At 51.1% G+C, this 27481-nt stretch overlaps 2 protein-coding genes across 2 annotated transcripts; one reads left to right on the top strand and one right to left on the bottom strand.

The window, feature by feature from the left end:
• The first annotated feature begins 433 nt into the window (after nucleotides 1-433).
• On the top strand, nucleotides 434-12342 carry ITPKA (inositol-trisphosphate 3-kinase A). The gene is made up of 7 exons (XM_027870069.1): nucleotides 434-961; nucleotides 9820-9916; nucleotides 10117-10333; nucleotides 10484-10688; nucleotides 10837-10938; nucleotides 11077-11148; nucleotides 11253-12342. Exons 1-7 carry the CDS (start codon nucleotides 434-436, stop codon nucleotides 11454-11456), a joined length of 1425 nt encoding a protein of 474 aa, XP_027725870.1. The 3' UTR covers nucleotides 11457-12342.
• Nucleotides 12343-12438: 96 nt separating this feature from the next.
• LTK (leukocyte receptor tyrosine kinase) lies at nucleotides 12439-22970 on the bottom strand. The gene is given in 22 exon segments (XM_027870068.1): nucleotides 12439-12698; nucleotides 12700-13098; nucleotides 13488-13578; nucleotides 13681-13815; nucleotides 14050-14151; nucleotides 14284-14376; nucleotides 14606-14703; nucleotides 14906-15035; nucleotides 15239-15303; nucleotides 15735-15825; nucleotides 16174-16369; nucleotides 16570-16668; nucleotides 17357-17509; nucleotides 18342-18440; nucleotides 19438-19620; nucleotides 19726-19882; nucleotides 20043-20084; nucleotides 20086-20190; nucleotides 20331-20481; nucleotides 20941-21106; nucleotides 21437-21583; nucleotides 22858-22970. Coding segments are annotated over 22 exon segments (2865 nt in total). The 5' UTR covers nucleotides 22901-22970; the 3' UTR covers nucleotides 12439-12578.
• Nucleotides 22971-27481: the final 4511 nt, after the last annotated feature.

Below are 27481 nucleotides of genomic sequence, written 5' to 3'. Positions count from 1 at the left end.
CCAACCTCAAAGCCTTGGAACGCGGTGCTAGGGACTGGGCAAGCCTCCAGATATCCTCAGCCAAACGCCTGGAGGCGGAGACTGAGTCTCTGGGAAGTGGGCCTCTTCCCCACGAACGCCACTGGGGGCTGGGCCCCAGGTTTCGCGTCTCCTCCTGGGCCCGTCCCCCGCGGGGTTTCCCAGAGTCGGGGCGGAGCTGGGGCCCTAATTTCTGCCCGCCCTCCCCCCCCCCCCCCCGGAGAGCCCCCCCCCCCCCCGCCCGAGGGTTTCTCTGAAAATGAAAGGAGAAGGCAGGGGGTGGGGATCGTGCGGGGTAGCTCCGCCCCCACGCAGCCCCGCCCCCCTGGGCGACCGGAGCTGTGGGCGCCGAGAGTCCCCAGTCCCCGCGGCGCCGCGGGCTGGTGGGCTCGCCTTCTGCTGCTCAGCCCGGGACATGACACTCCCCGGTGGCCCGACGGGCATGGCGCAGCCGGGGGACCCCGGGCATGGCAGCCCAGCGCTAGCTCGGGCCCCGAGGCGGAGCGTCGGGGAGCTGCGCCTGCTCTTCGAGGCTCGGTGTGCCGCGGCCGCGGCGGCTGCAGCAGCCGGGGGCCCTCGGGCTCCCCGGGGTAAGCGGCGCGGAGGACGGGTCCCTAACGGGCTGTCGCATCCGGCCCCGGCCCCGGCCCCGATCCCGACCCCGGCCCGGGCCCCGGCCCCGGTGGTGATCCCGCAGCTGACCGTGACCGCAGAGGAGCCGGATGGGGCTCTGTCGAGCCCCGGGCCGCCGGAGCCAGAGGGAGGCTGGCTCAAGACCGCGGGCTCCACGCACCTGCAGCAGCCCCGCCGCCTCTCCACCTCGTCGGTCTCCTCCACCGGCTCCTCGTCGCTGCCCGAGGACTCCGAGGACGATCTGCTGAGCGACAGCGAGAGCCGGAGCCGCGGCAACGTGCAGCTGGAGCAGAGCGAAGAAGTGGTCCAGGTACGGGGAGGTGGGGGAGAAGCGGCGACAGGAACCGGGGCGGGGCAGGGTCGACCTTGGGGGCGGGGTAGGGCTAGAAGAGGCGACAGCACTGGGAGCTGTTCCCTCGGGACTCATCACCTCCTTGGTAGGTGACTGGCAGGGAAAGCTCTTGGGAGTATGGGAGGGGAGACGAGGAAGCCAAGCCCCAGGGGCACCCTAAACCTGGGGTCTGGGCTGTATTAGAAGGTGCCTTCAGCGCCCCTACGCCTTGGTCCCTATCCCACTCCAGGTGCAGTCTGCTGCCCATACACCCTAGAACGCCTGTTGGTAGAAGTAGGGGAAAATTAGAGATGAGTTCCCCCACTCGGGAGTGGGCGGGCCAGCCTGGGCGGACTTAGTCCCTCTAGGTTTTGAGGGAGGACCCCAGAGCCCCTGGAAATGGGTAAAGTGACATTATGTCTCAGAAACTTCTTCAAGGGATGGGCCATCCTGACAGCGCCTGAACTCCGGGACGGAGTATCTGGAGAATGAAGTAGGTGGTCAGCAACCTTTGCCCCAAGACTGATTCCCCCTAATGTGCCTGTAAGCTCTGGGAAAGAAGAACTTGAATTTGGAGCTACATCCTCAGCGCCTAACCTAGGGCCTTGCACACAGTAGGCGTTTAATAAATGTTTATTACATTAAATTGAATGGGAGAAGCGTGTCATAACACTCCACCAGTTCTAGTTCTCAGAGGGAGGAGTCCCAGGTACTGGAGAGGCTTACTTGTCCTAATCTTGCGAAGGGTTCAGGAGCTCTTGGAATGGAGGGTGCTACCTCCCCCACCCCAGGACGTCGTATTTCCCATCCTCCGCAGTTGCTACGGTTTCTTTCTCCCGAGTGGGTGTGGAGTGGCTGTCCTGGCTCCTGCTCTCAGAGCCGCCGCCGTCTGCTCTGGGCTCCCGGCAGGCAGCTTACTCCCTGACGTGGGAACAGGAGACCATTTGGGTTGAGGGAGGGCTTAGAATCTGCCCAGAGGGAAGGTGACACCCCCCCCCCCTTTCCCCTCAGTCCAGACCTTGGGACTCTACTTGCGAGAGTCTACCTGTGTTTCAAAACCCTGTCCCGATGGAGGGGAGGGAATGGGGTGGGATGGTCATTCTGTAAGGAGGTAAGTTGAGGCGAAGCAACTCTCCCTTGCTTCTCTTTGGCTGGAGGCTATAGGAAATGGGAAAACTCTGGAATCAAAGAGCTCTTTCCCTGCTACTGCTTGAGACACATTTGACCCTTCCCCATACCTAGGTCTTCTGTCCCTTTCTCTCTCTGACCAAAGCACCGTAAGATACTTAAAATAGGCGCCCACGTTTCATGACTGAGGCCAGAATGAGAGAGCTGTTCCATCTTTGAGCTTACATAAGAGCCCCGGGGAGTAGAGTGTGGGGTTGGGGTGGGGGGAGAAAAGAGGAGGAGGGAAGCCAGGGGCATACACTTAAACCAGGGAGGAGGGAGAAGTTAGGATCTTTCAGTTCAAAAGCAGCACCTTTGAACCTTTTCTCAGGACCTGGTCTTTCTGGCTTTTCTGGACCAGGTGGCTCCTGGTCTACCCTGAGAATGGAGGGCCACCTTCTCTGGCCGCTTGGAAGCGGGAGTACACGAGCGGGGCCGAGGGATAGGACAGGGGTAGGAATAGTGGGGTGCAGTGGCAGAGGACTGCCGGACCTATCCATGGAGAGGTTCCTGACTTTGCGGCAAACTTGGTGTACGTTGTTGGGCAAGTCACGTAATCTCTCCGTGACTCAATTCCCCACCATCTAGAGCTAAAAATATCTGTCTCCTGGGCATTTTGAGGGGGTTAATGACAAAAAAAGGAATAAAAGTCTTCTTAGAGGGACGCTCGCGCGTGCGCGCGCGCGTGAACACACACACACGTTCCCTTTCCCAAGGTGTGAGCACAAGACAGGTTGCTCTAGGGACTGAGGTAGGGCCAAAAACCTAGGAAGGCCTCATGCTGCTTAGTCCGAAAAGGAAACTAGGAGACCGCAGAAGAAATGTGTGTGGGTGGACGACCCGGGAATTGGGGCGATGGGACTCCTTAGGTCGCCTTCCCTCCTAGGCCTTAGTCTCGACTCATCACCCTTTCTATTCCCATCCCCCCTACTCGAAGAGCTGTAGCAGCAGCAGTTCGGGGGCGGCCGCTGTGCCACTCAAACCCGACAGCTGAGAGGCAGGCGGGGGCGCAGCCGGTGGGTGCTCGAGGTGTGAGGAGGGTCTCGCGGGGGCAGCCACTCGCTGCTCTCCCTCCCTCGTCTCCTGCCTCCCTTCCTTCCTGGACTCGATACGATACTGGGGAGGCCTGGATCAAGAGGGAGCAAGAGACCTGGGCTCTTGGTGGTGAAGGGATTGCCCTTGGCTCGGGCCTCTCCCGGTCCCGGGTTAAGTACGGACTAGGTGAGGCACAGAAAGGCTATTATGGTCCCGGGCCTTGGGAACCCAGGGCTGCTCTCCCCAATCTCTTACCATCCCCCAGCCTTGCAGTGGGCCTCCCCGAAGGCAAACAGCGGCGGCGGGAGATAAGCGAGCTGGGGACTGTTGACCGAAGCTGCCTGGGGGACGGGGGAGGGACACAAGCGGACTTTGCCTCCCCGCCCAGGAGTTTCGAGGCCTTTCTCCTACCCCTGGCCTGACTCGAGACTGTGAGGATCCCTTCTGTCTTCTCTTACACCATGCTTTACCCTGGGACCCATCGACACTGAGTTCGACTCAACATCACCCTGGCCACAGGCAGGAAGCGGCGCCCGGGGAGGATGCACCTGCCAGGGGGAAGGGGCCGGATGCGCTTGGAGGCGGGGCCCCCAGGTTCGACCCGGCTTCCCCAACACCAGAAGGGCACGGGTTCCCCTGTTGACTCTAGCCCAATCTTGGTCAGGCTCCCAGAACAGCTGTACCTGCTCAGCCTGGTCCAGACTGGAGCTGGCTTCTGGCCAGTCCACTGGACTGTGATTCAGGCAGGGGTTACCAACGACAGTCATCTCGGGTCCCCCGCCCCTTCCTTGTCCCAACTTGGGTTGTGCCAGGAAACTACTTTCAGGAGGGCGGGGAGCAGACGGGCAAAGGCGAAGGCTTGCACAGAAACAGGGGTGTAGATTTGCTTCTTTGCATATATGTGCCAGCCAAGGAGTATACCCCTACCTATACCTAAGGCCCCCGATCCTGGAAGACAAGTGGTCAGGAACCTGGGCATCTCTGACCTTTCAATACGATCTGGTCTGAGCGTAAAAGCTAGAATCTTGGGTGCAAAGCCAGCTTCTAACTTAGAAGAGGGGATGGTCTTTCCGAGAGGGGAATTGGGACTTGATCACTTTGGGGTCTTTTCCCAAACTTTGTGACTTTGTCTGGAGGCTGTGTTGAGGAACTAGGGACTGGGACTTCTATGAAATCAGAGTAATAGATCAAGGATCAAGAGCGTGAAGGGAGATTGAAGATCATCTCCTCTAATCCCCTTCTTTTATAGATGGGAAATTTAGAGTAAGTGACTTGCCCAAGGTCACATCATCGACAAATGGCAGAGCAACTTGAACCCAAGTCCTCTACTTTCAATCTTATGATTATTCCATTTTCCCATGCAGTCTCCTGTTTGAACCTCTCCTTCCATCCCTACTTGCTTATGGGGTAGAAATCAGCCTCATGAGGATACTTTACATTCTTAGAAGTGCCTGTATGCTTCTGTTCTGTCCTGGGTTGGGGGAGCACAGAGCTTGTGAAGAGGCAGGGGGCTTTCCAAATTCAAAAATATCTCCCATATTCTCCCCCCCCCCTTTTCTGGGGGAGGCAATTTGGCTTAAGTGACTTGTCCAGGGTCACATAGCTAGTAAGTGTCTGAGGCTGAATTTAGACTCAGGTCTTCCTTACTTCAGGGCTGGTACTCTATCCACTGCACCACATGGCTGCCAATGCCCCTGTTGCCCCTTCCCCACCCCCCCTTTTTTTTTAGGATGGAAGCTTCCTCCGATAAATGCAGAAAGTGTCCTGGGGCATTAAAAGGTTAAGTGACTTGCCCAAGGTGACATCACCTTTTTGGATCTTGGCTGGACTATAAAATTCAGGTCTTCCAGACTCCTCTACTGACTTTCTTAGCCTATAGGCTACCCTCAGTCTCCATACTTTTCCCAATTGAGAGATATAGCTTGATAGTCCACAAGCTCCTTTTTTCAAATGCAAATACCCTCAAGGGAGGGTTAGGTCTGTGTAATGTGAATTACTTGATCTGATTAGGCAAATTATTTTCTCCTTACCTGTGGGAATGGAGGTTTTGATTTGATGGTGCAGTGGAAAGGCAGGTAATTTTAGAGTGGGGGGTGGGGTGGGGAAGGAGAGGGGGAAGGGCTGGCCCTGGTGGAGGCCTGGTTGGCCAATAAAATCATTGGGGAAGAACCTGAACACTTAGAGGCTGCAAAGGGGACAATATCCTGAGAGGTAGGACAGGACTGAGACAAACTTCATCCATTTTGCTGAGGGTGGGGAGGAAGTTCGGACTTGCAGTCACCTCCTTCTATGTCTGAAAATTCTCTCCAGGCAAAAGTGCAATACCTGACCCACATAATTGAGGGAACACTTAGAAGGGGTTCATTTTTATCTGATGGCAATGAAGTTAACCTAACTGGGCTTTTTCTTGCGGTATTTCTTTTGATCCCCACCCTAAGCATGTAAGATAGGTGAGGCAGGTGTGTTATTAACCCCATTTTGCAGGTGAGGAAATCAAAGTAGTCTCTGAGACATTAAGTTACTTGTGCCCAAGGTCACAGACTAGTAAATTAAAAGAATGAGGAGTAGAAGCTAATTCTTAGGATCATAAATTCAGGGATAAGAAAGACTTTAAGAAGTAATGTAGCCCATCCCCCTCATTTTACAGATGAGGAACCTCTGAGGCCTAGAAAGGATAAGAAACCTGCCCAGGGTTCCACATGGAGCAAGTGAGCTGAGTAAGGATTGCAACTCAGCTCCTCTGAACTTAAAGCTACTCACCATGATTCCCACTGACTTCTATATGTTCTTAATGTTATGTCATGCTTTGTAGTACTGCAAATTGAAGTGCCATCTCTGTATTTCCCAGCCTCAGAAGGCATCACTTATCATCCCAGGGAGGTTGAGGAGAGCCCCTCAAAAGGACAAGGACTTGTTTTTTCACCACACTTTAGTGGTCATATCCCTCCCCCCATGAGTTACCCAGTCAGTAAGCATTTATTAAGTGCCTTCTACATGCCAGGCACAGTGCTAAGCACTGGGGATACAAAGAATGACAAGACAGTCCCTGCCTTTGAGGAGCCCACAATCTAATGGGGAAGACAACATACAGACAAGCTATATATAAAATAAATAGGAAATAATCAATAGAGAATTAAGCATCAGAATTGAATAATTGAGAAAAGCTTCCTATAGAAGCTGGGATTTTAGCTGGGACTTGAAGGACGCCAGGAAATCCTAGAGGCAGAGAAGAAGAGGGAGGCGGCTATTCAGGTGTGAGGCTCTGCCAGTGAAATTGCCCAGGGTCTTGTGTAAGGGCAGCTAGAAGGGCAGTGTCACTGAACCAAAAAGTACATGGGGTGGGGTGGTAGGGATTTGTATAAGGCGTAAGAAGTAAGGAAATGTAAGGGAGTGGGTTAGGTTATGAAAAGCTTTGAATGCCAAAGGATTTTAAAAAAAAAAAATATTTGATCCTGAGGATGATAGAGTCATTGGAGTATATTGAGCAGGGGCTGGGGGTTGTGACCTGGGAGGACTTGTGCTTTAGGACAGTCTCTGGTGGCTAAATGGAGAAAGGTTGAACTGGAATGGGGAGAGCTTTGTAGCACACAAACCAATCAGCAGGTTCTTTCAGTAGCCCAGGCTTGAGAAAATGAGGGCCTGAGCCAGGGTGGGAGCAGTATAAGAGAGAAGGGGCTGTGTCGGAGAGGGTTTACGGAGGTGAAATCCTCAATGCCTTAGTTTTAGACTGTGAGGAGTGGCTAGGTTGCTAACTCTCTGGGCTAGCCTCCAGGGACTGGGGGATAGAGACCTCCCTGCCCCAAAGCCTTTTGAAACTGCTCCTTTCACCCCACACCAGCCCCTGGAGTAGCTATTCAATACTCTCCTCATTAGAAACACATTCCTATATGTTTTGCATGATTTCGTATGTATAATTGCTATCATATTGCTTCTCAATGGGCAGGGGAGGAAGGGAGAGAATTTGGGATGCAAAAATAATTTTTAAATAAATGTTAAAAACAATACATTTACTTTTTTTTTTAAAAAAGGAAATACATTTCTTTAGATAAGGCAGTGATCTCTAGTCAGTAGATTGTCCGTCCATCTCCCTTTGATCTCAGAGCATTATTTGATAGATCTCTGTCTCGTCTGATTGCTGATGCCATGGGATCAGCTTATTTGCTAGGATTACCACAGGGAGAAGACAGAACCTCCTCCCCTAAACACCTCAACCCAGGTTCTACTTCCCACCTCCCAAAACTGACATATAATCATAGGATTTAAAACTGTATGGGACCTTAATCCCATCTCTAGTGCAACTCGATTATTTTACAGATAAGGAAACAGAGGCTCAGAGGCTTTTAAGTGACTTACCCATGATCACACAGGTAGCAAATGGCAGAGTAGGGATCAGAACACAGGTCTTCTGATTCCAGATAATAAATGATATTTTAAGGTTTATAAAGCACTTTTAAAAAAAGCACTTGGCATAATCATCTCATCTGATCTTTTCAACAGTCATGTAAGATCGTTTCTTGTTCAGATAGTTCAATGATGTCCAACTCTCCTTGACCTCCTTTGCAGTCAACTAAGTCAAAGGTTAAGTGACTTGCCCAGAGTCACACAGGTATCAAGTGTCTGAGGCCGAATTTAAACTGGGGTCTTCCTGACTCTAGGCCCAGAGCTCTATCCACTGAGCCATCTAGATGCCTATAATATAGTTACTAGAGGTATGTGGTAATTGTTTTAAGGTTTATAAAGCACTTGACATAATCATGTCAAGATTGGGTAAGTTGGGAGGAGGGATCTGACCACTAAGATAGTCATGTAAGATAGTGGTATTATTATCTTCATTTCACAGATAAGGAAACCAAATTCATACAGCTAATGCACGGAGTCCAATTCAAATTCTGGTCTCTCTGGGCTGCTGATCTAGCACTCCTTCCCATACCCGGCTGATAAAGCATAGGACTCATACCTCATTTTCCTGCCCCTAGGTTCACTGCTCTGAGGACATGAAAGGGAGGTCTCCCTCTTAAAAAGCCTAAGAATCCCTGGGTTAAGGAACTGCCCCATCCTCAGAGATCCTCTTTTAAAAGGTGGAACATGGGAACACACCATTAACCTTCACGCTCTCTACTTTTCGAGTTAGACCTGACCTACTTACTATTGCTTATAAATGACATGTCATCTCTCTTTCCCCTGTTTCTGCACTATCTGTATCCTGGGTCAGGAACGCACCCCTTCCTCCTCTCTACTCCTCAGAATCCTAGCTTCCTTTAAAGATTAGCTCAAACACTACCTGCATGAAGACTTTCCTAATCCTCCCAATTACTAGTGTCCACTCAGTTACTACACACACACACACACACACACACACACACACACACACACACACACACACACACACACACGCACACGCACGCACACAACTGTGTGACCCTGGGCTATTCAAAATCTGTGATTGTCTATTCATATGTATGTATGTATATGCAAATTTTATGCTCTATATAAATGCTATTAGTCATTATCAGTGCTCAGGCAACTTTCTAAGACTAAAATTGAGAGATGAGGCCAGTCTGTATCCATATAGGAAATTCTTCCTACACCGATGAAATCACAGGTCTGCCACATGTGTATGTTTGCATATCTATATATGTATAGTATTTACTTGTGTGTCTTTACTTCTTGTTGCCCCCGCCCACCCCCTATAAGCTCCTGGAAGGAACTATTCTTTGTCTTTCAATTCTTAGCGCCTAGCACTGTACCTGACGTTGTAGGAGTTTTATTAATGTTTGTTGATTGATTAATTAGCTGATTGGATTAAATGGTTAACACCCGAGCTGGGAAGTTAGCAAGCTGATCACTTTATAAATGCCCTAAACGAACCGGGACACTACGTTTTTATGGAGAGAGAAGATGTAGAGGTGGGGTAGGGTAGAGGTGGGGTGAGGTGGGGTGGGGTGGGGTGGGGTAGGGTAGAGGTGGGGTGGGTGGGGTAGGGTAGAGGTGGGGTGGGGTGGGGATGGAGAAGGACACAGATAACTAGGGTGGTAAGATCTGGGGCGGGGTGAATGGAGGGGGCAGGGGTGGGGGGGGAGGGAAGGACAGGTGAAACTGGTGGGACTACTGGGCACCGGGAGTGTCTGTCCTCAAACGTCCCCTCTCCTTAATTTTCTGCCCCAGCTCTGATCGTAATCCCATCCAGGTTGAGTATAGCAGGCTGGGTAGTTCGGTCTCTGTTGCTGCCCTACGGTCCCTAGACACGTGGCAGAGCCCCAGTGCCTGCGACTGCTGTCAGATAAGAAAGAGGCAAGGCCTTCAGCTGGGTGCTAAAGTGGAAGAGAAGATAGCATGAGAATGGGACCCAGTGCCCATGGTATAGTGCCGGGGTACTGCCTCCTTCCTAATCGCCCATCGACCCTTCTCCCCCCCCCCCCCCCCCCGCCCAAGCTTGTAGGGCGAGTGAGACCTTCTGTCCCTGTGTCCCGCCCCTAGCTTGAGAGCTCTCTGACTTGTGGACTGAAGGGAGAGGGAAGCCGACCCCAAGGGGAAGGACTGTGGGGCATTGCATTTAATTATATGAGGCTGAGAGCCCCACCCAGGACGTAGAGCTCATGAGACCCTACTCCTGTCCCCTTGTCTTTCTTCCTCAGAGAAATCCCTGGCAGAAGATCCGAACCATGGTGAACCTGCCGGTTATCAGCCCTTTCAAAAAGCGCTACGCCTGGGTGCAGCTGGCGGGTCACACGGGTAAGGAGCCTAAATGGGCCAGACGTGGGCGCTGAGTATAGAAGAGCACTGGCCTCCACCTGGGATGGCCTGTGGGTCAGGGAAAGGAGAACTTCTGTCATCGAACTGGGTGCTGGAGGAGGGGATGGGGAAAGTAACAATCATCAGGGGCTCCTCCTGGCTGGGGCGGGGGACTGATCGATGACCTTCTCACTCCTCAGGAAGTTTCAAGGCTGCAGGAACAAATGGGATGATCCTGAAGCGCTGTTCAGAGCCCGAGCGCAGCTGCTTAGCGCGTCTGATGGGCGACGCGCTTCGAGGCTGCGTGCCCACGTTCCACGGCGTGGTGGAGCGCGACGGCGAAAGCTACCTGCAGCTTCAGGACCTGCTGGCCGGCTTCGACGGGCCCTGCGTGCTTGACTGCAAGATGGGTGTCAGGTGAGTGCCCCGCGGAGTAGCTGGGTGCCCCATACGGAGGGGAAGGGGCTGAGGGAGGAGGGCCATGTCTGGCGCCCGGGCTTAGTCTCAGACCTAGACCTGCCCACCTTCCCTCACCCCACGGTCTCCCGCCCGTCGCCTTTACGCCAGGACTTACCTGGAAGAAGAGCTTACCAAGGCGCGAGAGCGGCCCAAGCTTCGCAAGGATATGTACAAGAAGATGGTGGCTGTGGACCCCTCCGCGCCGACCGATGAAGAGCACGCGCAGCGCGCTGTTACCAAGCCACGCTACATGCAGTGGCGGGAGGGAATCAGCTCCAGCACCACGCTGGGCTTTCGCATCGAGGGCATCAAGGTGAGTGCCTTGCGCCCCCGTCTCCAGGCATTCCCTAATAGAGGCGCCAATGCTTCTAAATAGTCATCAGAGGTATCTTTTGTCCCCTCAGCCCCCAGACTCTCCCCAGCCTGAGCCCATTCACCTCTTCCCTTCCCACTTCCTTTAGAAAGCCGATGGGTCCTGCAGCACCGACTTCAAGACGACCCGAAGCCGGGAGCAGGTAGTTCGGGTATTCGCCGAGTTTGTAGAAGACGATGCCGAAGTGTTGGTAAGAGCCGGGAGTGGGGGTGGGAGTGGGAATGGGGATGTTTAGAATCTGGAATCCCAGGACATAACCTGGAGTGAACCCTCTGCTCTCCCCTTTCTTCCCTCTTTTTAATCCTGTCCCTTTCTTTCCCCTGTCCAGAGGAAATATCTGAACCGACTGCAACAGATCAGAGACACCCTAAGCGTGTCTGAGTTCTTCCGGAGACATGAGGTGAGAAGCAGCCTGGGTAGGGTGGGCTGGGACAGGGTTGGGTGCATAGACTTTGTGGAGCAAGGTCTGGAACCCTAGTGGCCACTGAGCAAACTCCGTTTCAGGTAATCGGCAGCTCCCTTCTCTTCGTGCACGACCACAGCCGTCGCACAGGTGTGTGGCTCATTGACTTCGGCAAGACCACTCAGCTGCCTGATGGGCAGACCCTGGACCACAGGCGGCCCTGGGAAGAAGGCAACAGAGAGGATGGATACCTACTGGGGCTGGACAATCTCATCAGCATCCTGGCGAGCTTGGCTGAGAGATGAGGTTGATCCCTTCCCCACCCCAGAGTTCTTTGGGCCACCATCGGATACACCTTCCGGCTGCTGCTGCCCGCTGGTCTTGCATGCACAGGACTTATGGAATCCAGGCTTGCAATCCCAAGGATTCCAAGACAGAGACTGCAGTACTCCTGGCCTCCACTGGGAGGGGGGGCCCTGCAGATTGACTGACGGCTAGGAGTGTACATATGCCAGAGCTCCGGCCCTCCTAAAGAGGAATGACACTAATTGAGAGGAAGGAGCAACAGCTTCTTTTTTCCTCCTTCCCCTTGCCCATCCCTGGGAGAGAGGGACTGCTGCCAAGCCCTTTGGGTATGGGGAGGGGGGAGGAAGGGAGCTGATTTGGGAGTTTTATTTCATAACTGACCTGTATGGTCCAGCCTTTCAACACTAGGGAGGAGGGGTGGGTGCCTCTCTCCTTCCCTTCCCTCTCCAATAAAACTCATTGATGCAGGGTACTGTGTCTCCTTGCCCCATTTCCCTCCTATAGAATCCAACAATTTAGGCTTTGAAAGGAACCTTGGCCATTATCAAGGCCTGACCTCACCAGTGTGTTGTGAAATACAAAGACTAATGGTGGTGGAGACATCTGGTCCATTCCTGTCTCAGACACTTGTTAGCTGTGTGACCCTGAGCAAGTTGCTTAACATCTCTGGGCCTCAGTTTCCTCATCTGTAAACTGAGGAAGGGAGCTCTGAGGTTCCATCCAACATAATCTATAATCCTATTGCCCCTTTGTCTCCCAGCCAGCAGTATTATCTGTCCAAGCCCAGAAGCAAGGGTGAAACCTTGGAAGGAAGAAAAGGAGGGTGAGGTCTAAAGTCAGCCTGAAGCAGCCAGATGGGGACAGAAATTGTAGAGCCAGCTGTGCACTCAGACTTGTCTTTCCTGGTCCAATCTGTAGCCATGTACTTGGGCAGCAGCCTGGGCAATGGAGCCTACCTGATAATTTGGCTGTACCCGACCCTTCCACCACAATAACCTAGCTTTTTATTCCAGTGCACTATAGATACAAGTTCAGAGGGCAGAATCAGCAAAGGTAAAGGAACCCCCAGTTTGGAGTCCCAGGCCTGACACAAACTTCAGGAAACAAGAGTTGCAGCGGGGTCAAGCTGAGATGACTATACTGGCATATGATGGGCTAGGTGCCACAATGTCAGCCTGAGAGACTCCTCCTTTGTCTCCCAGCTCCCACCCCGATAAGGAGCATAACCCATCATCACATGTCAGGGAGGTGGTGAGTCAGGGGCAGGAGGGAATTGGGATTTGGATGACCAGGGTAGCTAGGAAAGGTGGGGGAGGGGCTGGGGGAGGAAGTGCTGCTCTCTTCAATGCCAGAGTCTTCACCCTCTGCACCTGGGGAGGCCCAGGACCCATATGTGGGATTCCATAGACTCTGCCTCTTGTCCAGCAGCTGGAGGCCCCCAGGCTTAGGGCGCTTGGAGGCAGGGCAACTCACTCCCCAGGTCTCAAGATTGTCAACCCGTAGCTCCTGAGGCTGGAGAGTGTTCATGCCCCCACTAGCTAGCTGGGGGTTTGAGAGACCATTCCCCAGCACAGAGATTCCCTCTTCCTCTGGTGCTGGCCCTAGGTCCACTGGCAGAGGTGTGGTCAGCACATCCGGGTCCTGGAATGGGAGAGGATGGTTGTGCCAAATTTCATTGTTAAGGAGAAATTTGGTTCAGAGGGAGGGGATAAGTATTCCTCAGGGATCTGAGGAGGTCTCTCAGACCTCTCTTTTTCCATAGTTTCCATTATGTATGACCTAAGACCTCCTCAGGAGAGAAGCATCGTGGTATGGTGGAAAGAGCATTCATTGGCCCCAGAATCAGGAAACCTGGGTTTCAATCCCACCCGTGTGATGAGCAAGTCCCATGACCTTCCTGAGTCTTGGTTTCCTTATCTGTAGTATGAGGGGGTTGGACTGCGTGGTTTCTAAGGCCCCTTCAAGCTCTAGGTGTATGATCCTAGGACCCCAGATAATAAACAGTATGAAGCCTCCCTGTGCCATCCCACCTGGGTACAATACTGGAGCCGTTCCAGAATACTAGCAAAGTTGGGCCGGTGGTCAGGTTGATGTTGCCAGCACTGGGTCATGATCCAGTACCTGGAGTGAATCTTGGTATTACTGCACCGGTGCAGTGCTCTCGCCCTGCCCCCCCCCACCTCTCTGGGCATCATCCACTGGATGGTAGCACCTATTACTCACACAGGACCAGGGCAGCTCCGAGGGGCGTCCATCCTGCCTCCTCCAGTGACAAAGTCCAGCACCTCCTGGTTGGTTCGACCAGGGTAAGGCATGTAGCCCAGTGAAAAGATCTCCCATAACAGGACCCCAAAAGACCTGTGCCATAGCCAGGAATCAGCCTGACACCATCTGGGCACAATAGCTACACCTTCAGACTTTCCTCCTCAAGCTATTGGATCACATGGCTCCCCCAAACCCCTCACTCCAGGCCATGTTCAGCATGGACGGACAGCAGCCAGAGCTGCATTTTAATGAGTCCACCTTTGAAGCAAAGGGAAAGCCCAGCCCAGAATGCCTCTTCCCACGGTTGGGCTGATAGGATATTGTTACCAGGAGTCAGTCTTGGAGGTGAATATGCCCTCCAGGAAAGCCTCAGGGGGCATCCACTTGACAGGTAGCATAGCACGGCCTCCCTTTCGATAATAACTTGCTCTATAAAAAGGAAGCACGAAATTGGTGTCAACACATCCTCCGCAGGACATGTGATCCCCTCTGTTCCTGCTATTCCAACATTTATAAGTACGTTCTCCTTCCCTCCTTTAGGTATTATCCAACTCCCCTCACCGGTAGATGTCCCGAGCCATCCCGAAGTCACCAATCTTAGCTACTCGGCCAGGCCCACTGCAGGTCAGAAGGCAGTTCCGGGCTGCGATATCCCTGTAGAGCCATTGCTTCAATTCCCAGGAAAGGAGGTACCTGACAGATATCCCCAACCTCCCTGCCCATTATTGGCCTTCTTGTCCCTCCTTCCTAAGGTATTTCCTTCCTCTTTATCTGTCTTCCCCAACCTGTGATATATGCAGTTAGACTTGAAGGATCCATGGGGCCTGGGGCTAAGGTACTGTGTCCCCTTGAGCCAATATTCCCTCCCTGGAGTCTCCCCAACCTGTGGATGAAGTGATTTTCTTCCAGGTAGTGGCAGCCCTGGGCCACATCACAGGCAAGGCGAAGTAGATCTTGCATGGTCAGAGGGGAAGGCTGGCCCTGGGAACCAAGGGAGGATGGAGGGTCACTCCATCTAAGGATCCAAAGGCCAGAGAGATGGGGACTCAGGATGGAGCCCCAGATGAGTCAGATTATTTGGGCTGGATGGAGAATTTGGCATATCTAGGTGAGAGCAAGGGAGTAGTAAGGAGGTGACTCAGAAGATTTCATGGATACAGGTATTTGAGGGAGGGGTGCTCACCAGGTGAGGCCGGCTGTGCCTTAGGAAGGTCTTCATGTCCCCACCAGCCATCAGCTCCAGCAGGATGAGTCGAGGTGTAGCCCGGAGGCTAAGCCCGACACACCGCACAATGTTCTGGTGGCTGAACTTACTGAGGGCACACACACACACAAACCCACACACAAGTGTGCAAACGAGCACAATATAACCAGACACAAAAATAGTCACAGAAAGAGATGTGCGCACTAGCGCGCACACATGTACCCATATGTGCCAGCGTGCAACTTTGTAGGTCTTAGAAAAGATGGAGTGAGGGATGCCCCCTCTGTTTATCCCCCAAGCCCTAAAGCATACCTGATGATGAGAGCTTCCATCAGGAAGTCCATTTCATCCTGCTGGGAGCAGAGCTCAGGGAGGGTCTAAGGAGAAGACAAAAGAGGAGACATCATCACTCCATGATCTTGGGGAGAGACAGGGTCAACATCGACTGAGAGAGACTAGTCCCCCTAATCCCCCTTTCTAGACCCTAGTACCCGTATATGGCACCTCCCTCCCTCCAGCATTGTTATCATTAAATGCTATATTTGTAAAGTGCTTAGCACAATGCCTGACACATAGTAGGTGCTTAATAAACACGTGTTTCAGTCCTTCCTTATATAATAAAGTGTGTAGTGGACAGAGTACTAGACAAACAAACACTAGCTGTGTGACCCTGGGTCAGCTTGGGCTTCAGTTTCCTAAAGCATAAAATAATTAGGTTGGCTTTGAAGGCTTCTAACGTTCCTTCCAACTCTAAGTCTACGATTTTATGATCATCTTGAGCATACTGAGTCTAGATTAGACTTCTCACCTTGACAGCCACCTGAAGTGGTATGGGACCACCAGCAATGCCTAGCACCAACCCCTCATACACCTCACCAAAGGCACCATGTCCCAGTGCTCTGTAGGAAGACAAGTCAAAATCAGGGATTTTGGCCAGGGATCTAGGAAGAGTCTCAAAGGACTGACAATTGCATAGAGTGAACGAGAGCCTGTATTTCATTTATTCATACAGACATTTGTTGAGCACCTACTGCATACCCAGCTGGGTGGACCTGGAGTAGCTGAGCTCTTAGTGGCCCCCCTGAAACCTTCCCACTCTTTAAAACCCAAGTCCTGGAAAATAGCAATTCTGTCTGGTGAGGAACAAGAACAGTGGAGGGCTTGAAGGAAGGAAAGGGGGATGGGAAGGAGGGTGGGGTGGGGTGAGGTAGAACAGGCCTTAGGAGAAGAGCTTTGAGGAGTCTCACCTGAGCAGAGTAATATTGCCTCTGGGAACCTCAAGAAGCCCTGGTGGGAGGGGCAAGGGCAGGGGTGGACAAAGTCCAACCTGGCAGTAGTTGGGGTTGGGGGCAGTTCTGATGGCTGACGTGCGAAGTTTGCTGAGAGAGAACTCGGTGCCTGGCAGCCTTGTCCCCCACAAGCCCCACCACTTCTGCTGGTGTGCTGTAGACGGCAGGCATGGGATTGTACATGGCACATATACTACCAAACCCATCTCCCAGGCTCTTCCCTCCTCCACCAAGAACTCTACCTCCTACTGAAGGCCCTGCCCACCTGGGCTTGGCTCCCCAAGGCTCTTTTGCCTTCTCATGGCTCAGCCTCTGATGGAATCTTATATGGCTGATCCAGTAGGGGCTCCTTACCTACTATCAGACCTCCACAGATCAAGAGTAGGCTCAGGGTTGAAGCCGCCACCACCACCACCATGGTCAGAATCAAAGGACTCAGAGGAGTGGGCAGTTCTGTGAAAAGAAGCCCAGTTATGGCTAGACCCCCTAACTATGTCTATATGAGAAACACTCCAGAAAGGAGAAGAGTTCCCCTCCCAGGAAACTGAATTTAAATCCTTCCAACCTGGAAGGTTATTCAAGGTAAGGTACCCTTACAGTCATAACCAGCAATTTCTAGCACTTGGGGGCAATTGGCACAAAGTGTTTCCTGGGATGGGGTGCGGGGAGGGGGAGAACATGGCAGAGATCCATGGACACTGTAAGGCCATTTCAAATGAAGCAGGGACAGGTTGGATAAGAGCTTACCTGGCGTGTCTGAGGGGTGGGGCAAAACTGCCATCTGGTAGCTTCCTATTTTAACTAATTATTCTTGGCAGGATCTAAGCATGCTTGTTCCTATGTTGCTGAAGGACTAAAAATGTCATCAGCACCTTTCTTCAAAATTTTGGTAGCTTGGGGCAAAGTCCCAGTCACCCTGCCATAATTAAGGTTCTGGACCCATCTAATCATTAGTAGATTGTGCCTCATCCCAGCTGGAAGGAGGAGATGAGGAAATGCAGCTTTCTTTTCCTGTCCACCTTTCCCGTATTTTAGCCCTACCCTACCTTAGGCTTTGTGGGCTCTAGTCTGAAAGTGCTAGAAGAAGGATTGGGGTGAGATGATATACCTTGAGGAGAGGTAGGGAGAGGCAGTGTGGTACCTGTACAAGTAACGTTATCTTCAAACAACATGGTGCCTTCTGGGCACATGCAAACAGCCTCTCTGATCTCAGCCTTCCAATGACATTCTTTCAAAGGACAGTGGCTACAGTTAGGGTGCAGCTTGATATGGACCTCACCATGGTTTTCCATGACTGTTGAGCACCAGAACAAGAAATGTCAGGGTCAAGGGAAATCCAGGGAAGCCTCACCACAAGGTAGAGAAGAAGCAGAGAGAGAGACAGAGACAGAGAGAGCCAGAAGTGTATCAGGTTTCTGTCAAAGTTGCGGGCAGAATAAGGGATTATCAGAACAGCTCTGAGAACCCGCAGGCTTGAAGGCCCCTGTCTCAGTTAACAAATAGCCCACACACCTATCAATGAAACACTGCTCAGATTGTATGCTCCATTTGGACCTCAGACCCAATATATGTGATGGGAGTACAGCATAGCATGAGGGACAGAGCACAGGACCTGAAGTCAGCCAAACCTGTCTTAGATGCATATCCAATGAATGACCCAAGACAAGTCACTTAACTTTCCTCTGTAAAATGGGGATAATAATAGGACCTATCTCAAAGGTAGGGTTATTGTGATGGTCAAATGAGACAATGTATGTAAAGCTTTTTAAATGCAGGATAAATGCAGCTAGGGGCATCTAGGTGATGCATTGGATAGGACACTAGGCCTGGAGTCAGGGAAGACCTAAGTTCAAATCCAGCCTCAGACACTTACTAGCTATATGACTTTGGGCAAGTCACTTAACCCTGTTTGCCTCAGTTTCCTCATCTGTAAAAATGAGCTGGAGAAGGAAATGGCAAACTGCTTCAGTATCTTTGCAAAGACAACCCCAAAAGGGGTCACAAAGAGTCAGACAGGACTGAACAACAACAATAAATACAACTGTTGTTATTACAATGAGCATGCAAAGGACTTCAGAGAAGGTTAAGGGTAATATGGGGAATATGAGGGGAGTGGAGCCTTTTACCTGTCAAAGGGTGCAGGTAGAGCTCACTGTTGGGATGTACAAAGGAAACACCATCTTCCCCATCTGTCCAAAGATCATCTGTCTCTGAAGTATCACCCCCTGGGGAGGGAGGGAGGGGTAGAGAGACAAACGTTTGACATATGGCCTATGACAGACATAGGATTTAAGCCGGTAAGGACCACAGATGTCATGGAATCCAACCTCCTCATTTTACAAATGAGGATACTCAGATTCAGGGAGTTTAAGTGACATTCCCAGGGTCACACAGCTGGAATTCCAATCCAGGTCATTTGACTGCAAATCTATTGTTATTGAAACGACACAGTGGGACTTAGTCACGGAACTCAGGGGTCCCAAAGGCTAGGGCCCTTTCCATCTAGCACACATTTTTTGCAAGTCTGAGGAAAGGGAGCAGGGATATTGAGCAATGGAGAACTGAGGGTGTCTAGGGGAGAGTATGTAGTGAGTGCCGTAACAATCCCATTGTCTGGTTATGAAGGGAGAAAGCAAATCACACTGGCCTCAACTCCAACATTTTCAGAGATGTTTGTTTATGAAACAAAGCATTTCCTGGCACCCCTGAAATCACATTACATCTTATTATATTGTAAGCCCAGTAAGAAGGGACCTATTCTTTCGAAGTATGAGAAAAACATCCGAGGGAAAGACTTGTGAACATGCATAGTGTGATTTCAGGGGTGCCAGGAAAAACCCTGTCATATTCAAATGAACATCAACGGTAGGGATGAAGATAAACTGAAGGGCGGTACATCAGGATTCTTTTGACTGCTGGAGCGGCTGTCTATTTGCCTGGTAGATCCCAGAGCAGGGGCTTCAAAGGGAAAGTGGGGGAAGAGTTTACAAGCTAAAGACAATATTTTTACTATTCATTTTACTGTTTGGTTGCTGTCTCCTCTCACCCCGCACCCCCAAATGACTGGGCAGCTCTCGATTCCTGAAATGGTGCACTCTATCTTTGATCCCACAAATCACGGCCATGCCTGTGGTGCCCAAGAATAGGGCGAGCTACCGATTTTCCCCACTCCCAGAACTGAGAGACCTCTTTCTATTCCAGCCCTGTTGGGGAGTCACCTACCTCGGTAGCCTCCGCCACCGCCTCCCGCGGTGCAAGGTCCGCCCCCGCCCCCAAAGCCGCCAGTTGGAGCCCAGCGGAGCGCAGCCCAGGCTCCGGGACAGCCTTGGCCGCCCTCCGCTCCCTCCAGCAGCGAGCGACCGCCCTGTGCCGAGGAAGCCCCCGATTTCCATCCGCCTCCTCCACCTGCAGAACGGACAAGAGCCTGAGCTGGAGCAGGCAGCCCCAAGGAAGTCGTGGGGACCCATGGCACGCTCCCGCCGGTCATTTAGGCAGCAGGCGCCCTCTCACCTGCGGCCCCGCCCCTCCCGCCACTTCCAGGCGCAGAGGTCCGGTTCTCCAGCTTCTCTCCGGTGACCCTCAGCGGGCCTCTCTGTAGCCTTCTCAGGTAGGCTCGGCCCCCGCCGCCCGCAGCCACCAGCAGAGGCTCCAGTTCTCCGGACTGCAGCTGCTGAGAAGGTCATGGGCGCTGTCAGGGGGTCACTCTCCCAAGGACCCTCCTTCACGTGGAGCGGGGAAGATGGAGGGGCCTTAGGTCCTGGAGTGGAGACAAGAGCCAGAAGGATCCAGGGAGCCCTGGGAGAGGTGGGGGAGTAGCTGGGACCTACCCGGAAGACGTAGGAGGCGCCCCCCCCCCCCCCCCCCCCCCCCCGCCCGGCGCCTGGGACCCAGGGACCCTGGGGTTCCAGCCGCCTTCTCTTCTTCCTCCGCTGCTGAAGACGTCCCGAGGCAAACATCTTGGCTCTCCGGGCTCCCCTGCCAGTACAGAGTGGGACAGGACAAGGAGGGAACAGACAGTGGGTTCCCAGAGCTCTCCATCCTAGCCCCGCTTTCTAAACACTCCAAGCGACTTCCGTTCCCCCGCCCGTTCCCTTCCCATACCCCCCATTGCTCACTCCGGGACAGGCATCCCCTCCCTGCTGCCCCACCAGGATGTAAAGCAGCTCCCCTTGGCTCAAGGTGAAGATGGACGAGACGAAGACCCCGTGGGCCCGGGAGTTGTGGTTCTTGGCACCTTTGCCTCCAGCGGCCCCGTAGGCAGAGATCCTGTGGGCAGCCAGCCTTGGCTTCTTAGCAATCTCTATCCAGGGCTCAGATCCCTCCCCACAAGAAAGTTAGGGTTCGGATTAAGTGCCTATGCTGGTGACTTCAAGGTGATGAATTTGCTCAATAGATGTTATCTGTATCTCCATAAAGGTTTGGTGGTGGGTTTTTTGTTTTTTGTTTTTTCTTGGAGTCGGGAGCAGGATGTGTGAGGCAGGGAGAAGGGGGCAAGGTCAGGCCAGGGTTCGCTGGGATGGGTTTTTCTAGCCAAAGATCTAGGCTTGACGGGTCTCTAAACCGTGAAACCTCTTAACTGGGAGGAATCCGTCCTCCGCTTATTTCTCTTTTCATCACCTATGTTTCCTAACCGCAGTTGGGGCAGTCCTTTGACCAGCACAGTGTCTGGGCTGGCGTGAATCACTCTAAGCCTCCGCCCTGTGCTCTTCCAGCCCAGGCACTTACAGATAACGATCTCGGGCCGGCACCTTCCAGAGCTGCACTCCTCGGAGGGAGCCCTCTGATCCCACGGTCACCGCCACGTTGCCGCCCGCGTACGCCCCGTCGCACTGCGCCTGCGTGGGGCCGCGCCTCCCGCTAGCTCCGCAGGTGGAGAATAGCCACTGCTCCTCTAGTTCGGGGGACAGGGGAGACGGGAAGGGGGAGAGGAAGGGAGAAAGGCGGAGGTCACTGAGGTTTGGACCTTTAGGCTTCGCATCCCCCACCCACATCCAGTCCAGCCGCTCATAGCTGATGTCCAGAAAGGCTTGCAAGAGGGAGCTCAACGTGGCTTCCTTGGGGGACCCAGGGATTAGAGCAGTGAGACGGAGGTGGGGTGGTGGGGCTAGAAGTGTCTGGGCGTGGGATCAGGATTTTGAGACTAGGAAACGGGAGTAGGAGGGGAGCTGTGGGGTTTGGGAGGGAGGGGCGATCTTGCAGCTAGGGAGACTCGAGGTCTCACCGGAGAGGCCATGGGAAGCTGCTGGCTCCTGAGTGCCACTCTGGGAGGCGACACCAGTCCTCTCGAGTCTGGAGACAGGAGGCGTCAGAGGCGGGGGTGACAGGGAAGGGACTGGAGACTCGGAGCTCGAGGAGCAAAGAATGGCACCTGCAGAAGAAATCCAGAGATGATAGGAGGAGGGGTGTGGTGTGGATTAGAAAGGTGTGCCAATTGGGTTTGGCTTGAGTTTCAGCTCTGGCACTAACGGCTGTGTGACCTTGAGCAAGAAAATGGGCCTCAGTTTCCTGGTCTGTAAAATTAGGTCTAGATCAGAGATGCTTAGCCTTTTTTGTCATAAACCCTCTGGCAGTCTCGTGAGACCTATGGATGCCTTCTCAGAATAAAATAAAATACAGTGGATTACAAAGAAAACCAATAATAACGAAATAAAGATGTATTTTTCCCCCATCCAAGTTAGCCGGACCTCATGAAATCTATCCACAGGTTTGTAGATCGCAGGTTGAGAACCCCTGTCTAGATGGCCTCGTGTTCTTTCTCTCTGTAAAATCCCATAATCCCTGTGATTCTACAGTGTTAGTGGTGGGCAGGTAAAGCTTTAGGCTTAACCCCTCAAAACCTGCTTCCTAATGTTGGGTTAAAGAGCGCTCTACCTTCAAAGCAAGGTGAGGAGCAGGGAGAGATAGAGATGCTTCACTAGACAGGGAAGTAAGAAGAATTAGGGGTCAGGAAGCTTTCGGCAGAACTCTCTACTCATTGCGTTGGAAAAACCATCCGGACCCTCACCACAGGCGCACAAAGAGATACCTATCTGTATGGCCCCTTCTCACGTCACACACATCCCTTCTCCCTCTCCCGAGTGCTTGCCCTTTCTGTCGTTCCTGGTGGGCAGAATCCAGAGCTCGGAGACGAACTACCTCCCCATCAGCTCAGTGACCCACTGGGCTGGGCCCTTTCTCTACCAATCCTCAGCTCCTCACATCATTCTCCCTCAGTTCCCTCCAAACCGAGTCTCCCCCAGCTTTCCCAGGGTCTCAAATCTATTCCGAGTGAAAGGACCGGAACCAGGCGTGCCTCTAATCTCCTGGGACTTGGATCCAGGTGCAATACTCAGGGAGGGGCCCCCTGGAGGGCAGAGACATCACAGGAAAAGTGGAGGGGTCATCTGGGCCACGCTACCCACCCCGGCCATTGTAAGACGCCCTATTGTGAACCTGGGAAGTGCAGGCTGTTCCCGGGTCCCTCCCAAAGCCCCTGCCTACCCCCTTCCACCCTGACAGGCTGCAGAGAGTAGGAGCTTCTGGGCTTGGGGGCCAGAAGACTCAGCTTGTCCTCAGTCCAGTCCCGACCTCCTGCAGGTTGGGCGAGGCCGGGTGGGGCCTCTCAGGTGCTGGATACAAGCGGTCAGTGGCGATGGAGCTTACCCCCAGAGTTGAGCCACAGCAGCAAGTGAAGCAGGCCTTCCATCACCCAGCCCTCCCAGGCCAGCCAGGTGCGGGCAAGGACTCCGCAGCAGCTGTGCTGGACTGTCAGACAGCCTGAGGCTTATAGGAATGTCCAGCCGCCCCAGGGCCCCTCAGGGTCCTAGAGCCCGCCCCAGCCACACCCGTCTCAGACCCGTGGCCAGAGCAGCTCAGGAACCAGGGAAGTGGAGGGTGCCTCTGCACCAGGGTCCTGCGTATGCCTCTTGCCAAGTCCTCTGAGGAAATCTTTTGACCAAAAATCACGTTGGACTCTGGCCACTGGGTCTTTGGATTATTGGGTTAAATATGGGGAGAGGCCAAACAGCAGCTCATAACGCCCTGGCTTTTTGTGCCCCAGTTACATGGGTGCCCTAGGAAGCTAAGGGAGGAAATTCAGAGGCAGAGTAATCGGACAACAGTCTGTCCTTTCCCTGCCACATTGATAGAGAGTTGTAAGGTGTGATGTGCTGTGCAGTTTTATCAGACATTGCCTGGGAGAGATGGAGTAGCGGGATTTGTATGTCCACTGAGGTGTAATTTTTTTTTTTTAATTTTCTGATTATTCTATCCAGTCTCTGGATTAGGGGTTAATGGGCCCAGAAACTAACATTGAATACTATACTATACCGTCTTACATATCCACATCCCTACACACACCACACCATAAACTCCTTTACTACAGTTCATTTCATATACAAGGATTTGCACCCTGGTGGGGGAACTGGACTAGGCAGTCAAATGACCTGAGTTCTAGTTTCTCCTGGTGTGAGTTTGGGCAAATTCTTACTCTCTCTGAGTCTTGTTTCCTTCACTGTAAAGTACCTGCCCTTCTTATTTCTCAAGCTTGTATGTCTGAAAGTTTTGTAAGTAAGATACAAATGTAAGGCATGAAGTGGGATAATGCATAGAATGCTGGACTTGGAGTCAGGAAGACTTGAGTTCAAATGTTGTCTCAGAAACTTGTTAGCTACATGACCCTAAGAAGCAAGTCACATAACCTCTCTCAGCCTCAGTTTCCTCATCTGTAATGGCATAATAGATAATAATAGGACCTCCCTCACAGAAGTGTCCTGAGAATCAAATGAGATAACACATGTAAAGTGCATTGCAAACCTTAAAGCACTATAAAAATGCTATTAGCAATTAGCTAATTGTTGTTGTGGTTATATTGAGTCCCAAATTGTTATTGTAAACTCTTACAGGGCAAGGATTGTTGAGTGCACTTAACCTTAGAAAGTAAAAACATTCAGATAATATTTTGTCACTGTTTACAAAGTGTGGGGAGGAGTAATTTGGTTGAACAGGAAGGGCAGCTAGCCATTGGCTGGGTAGAGATTGGTCACATCCCTGGAAGACTTTAAAAAGCCAATCCTGAACCATATTTAAAAAATGTTTCAAATCACTAATAGAGAAATGCACATTTTAAGGAAACTCCGAGATTTCACCTCACACCCATCAGATTGGCAAAATTGAAAAAAAAAAAAGAAAATGACAAATTTTGAATGGGTTTTGGGAAAAGAGACACATGAATGTGCTGTTGGTGTCAAAATGGCACAGGACATTATAGAAAGCAATTCGGAAGTAGGTCCAGAAAGTTACTAAGCTCTCTGCATGCTCTTTTACCTAGTGATACCATTATTAGGCGTATGCCCAAAGAGATCAAGGAAAGAAGCAAAGGATTCATATGTACACAGGGACAGCTCTTTTTATAGTTGCAAAAAATTGGAAGTTAAAGGTGTGCTCATTATTTGGGGAATGGCTGAACAAATTATGATATTTGAATATAATGGAAGACCATTATGTCATAATGAAAGATAAAAGGGATGGTTTCAGAGAAACCTGGGAGGACTTGTATGAACGGATACAGAGTGAAATAAACAAACCCAGGAAAACAATTTATATAACAACAGATGTAAAGACAAACATCTTTGTAAGACCTGAAAACTCTGATGGAATCAATGACTGGCCACTATTCCAGGAAATGGATTCAAGTTGCAGAATGACATATATTTTTGGACAGAGCCAATGTAGGAATTAGTTTTGCTTTTTCTATGCGTGTTACAAGGGTTTTACTTTTTTTTTTTAATGGGGAAGAAGAGAAAAATAAATACTCCCTAATAGAAAAAATAAAAAAAATAAAATCATTTTTAAAAAAGACTAAGTCTGCCAAGCCCCGAGGACAGTTTGATTTAGTGTGTAAGTTCTTGGAGGCAGCAAGCAGCTTTGTGGAATATGGCTCTGAGCTCCTACCAGAGGTCAGGGATTTTTTTCCCTCCCCCAAACCTATCATCATCCACGTCATCTAGCATTGGAGCTACTTAATCAAAAGGGGCCACTCAAGGAAGAAGCAGTTCAGAGAGTTCAGTGACTCAAGGCAGAAAACAGAAATTTATATACTCCAGATAATCACAGACAGAGAGGCACATTCAAGACAAGAATTAACTTCAAAAAGCATGACCTCTGAGAGCAGAGAGCCGATTTTGGATTCAATCAAGAACTATCCCTGGTAGTTGAGAGTAAAACTTTGGAAGGCAGCAGACCTAGGGATCCTAATTGAACATCTTAACCCAGCAGAGATGCTGTGCCTGGGGTGAAGCAGGACTCCATGAAGTGAAATGACATTAGGGCTCTGCAGTGCCAGAAGACATAAGATGCCCTGGTCATATGGGTCCTGATGGTGGTGCCTCAGGACCAGCATACCCTAAATTTGTTCCCCCTCTTTCCAGTGACGTGTGTATATGTGGGATATTATCCCCCAGGTTAATGGAGGGGGGCTGGCAGATATTCTGTAACTACAGTTCTTACTAAGGTAAATATTTTGCTTTGAGATCTACTGGCTATTAAACTTACCAGATGGGTCTTTTGAACTGTAGTTTGGGGAGACCTAGACACTACTCCAACCCTAAGAATCTGTGAGTAGTGGTTACAAGCTGGAGACCAAGTCTGCAAACTTGAGAGTACTGAGTTTGAGAGGTAGCCCAGAGACACTTGAAAGAATGGGTCAATTGTGACTCCCTTATGGTTCCAGGCACTCATACCAAAATATTCCTCTTATGTATGTTGTCTCCCCCTATTAGAAATAAAAGGGAAGCTCCTTTAAGGCAGGGAAGCCTTTTTGTGTTTATATCTCCAGAATTTACCTTGCCACATAGTAAGTGTTTAATATTTTCTAATTTATTTATTCATTCATTCAAATTTTTTTTGTGCCTCAAAGCAATCATTTGAAATAAATACTAGCGCTACAGGTATTATCCCCCTTTTACACAGAAGAGAAATGAGACTCAGATAGATTAATAGTCCTGGTAGTTTCTTAGAGGAAGGGGACAAGCATTTATTGTCTGTTCTGTGTCAGGTGCTGTGCTAAGCACTTTACAAATCTTATCTCATTTGATCCTCACAACAACCCTACCTCAGTTCTGGGAAGTAAGTGCCATTATTACTGTCATTTTACAGTTGAGGAAACTGAGGCACAGGTTAAGTGACTTGCCCAGGATTACAAAACTAGGAAGTATCTGAGGCTAGGTTTGAACTCAGGTCTTCCAGGCCCGATGCTCTATCCACTGCAAGTATGTATACTGCAAGCATCAGAACAACCCAAGTCTGCCATCTTTGCATGGTAGCGGGGCTGGAGTTGGTCTTGGAGAGACAGGACTTAGGGTCAAGTTCTCCCTCAGATTATACTAGCTAGGTGGCCATGGGCAAGTTACTCAGGTACCTCTCTAAGACTAGAAGTTACTATAGTGAAAGGAATTGCCTACCAGGGGTGCCTACCTGCCTCGAAACCACATGTGGCCTTCTAGGTCCTTGGCTTTGGCCTTTTGACTGAGTCCAAGTTTTACAGAACAAATCCTTTTATTAAGGGGATTTGTTCTGTAAAGTTTGGATTCAGTCAAAAGGCTGCACTTGAGGTCCTAGAGGGCCACATGTGGCCTTGAGGCTGCAGGTTCTCCACCCCTGGCCCTACAGGGATGAATTAAACATCTCTGCCACCACCAAAACCCCTTTAAAGAACTTAAAAATTTCTTAAACAGGGTGATTTGGGGCACCTTGCCCAAAGGAACAGGAGGGACGGGATGGGCATATTGTTCTTGTATATGTGCCCATGAAAAGGAATGTGTGTTGTTCAGTGCTCTAATATTATCACAGCTGTACAAGAGGGCTTTGCTTTACACCGTATTTATTGTTTTTGTTAACAAACCATTGGGTGTCTTGAGCCTTGATTTTATGTGACAGAAAGTTCAAAGTTAAAATGGAAACCAAAGGATATGAAAAACCTGAGAACTTTATCTCTATCTGTACATGCAGATGGTGTGATATCTCCCATTACTGCCTCTGAACCAATTTCCTTCCCTCCACTCCCAATCTCTGAATTAGAGGTTGATGGACACAGATATTGACTAATTGCTACTAAGGAGGCTGTTATGACTCCAATTGGGCTGCTGAGATAGCTAATTTCATGTAGGCCTGGGAAAAAGATCCAGAAGCAGTGATTTACACTTAAGAAGGCACTCTCGTGCTCATGACAGCCACCACTGATCAGGACTAGCTTCCAATCCTGAGGGTGGGCTTATGGGGCAAAACAGCT

The sequence above is a fragment of the Vombatus ursinus genome, unplaced genomic scaffold (assembly GCF_900497805.2).
Source record: "Vombatus ursinus unplaced genomic scaffold, bare-nosed wombat genome assembly UNPS02014794.1, whole genome shotgun sequence".
NCBI lineage: Eukaryota > Metazoa > Chordata > Mammalia > Diprotodontia > Vombatidae > Vombatus > Vombatus ursinus.
The sequence above is the reverse complement of the archived record's forward strand: the minus strand, read 5'-3'. Positions and strand labels throughout refer to the sequence as shown.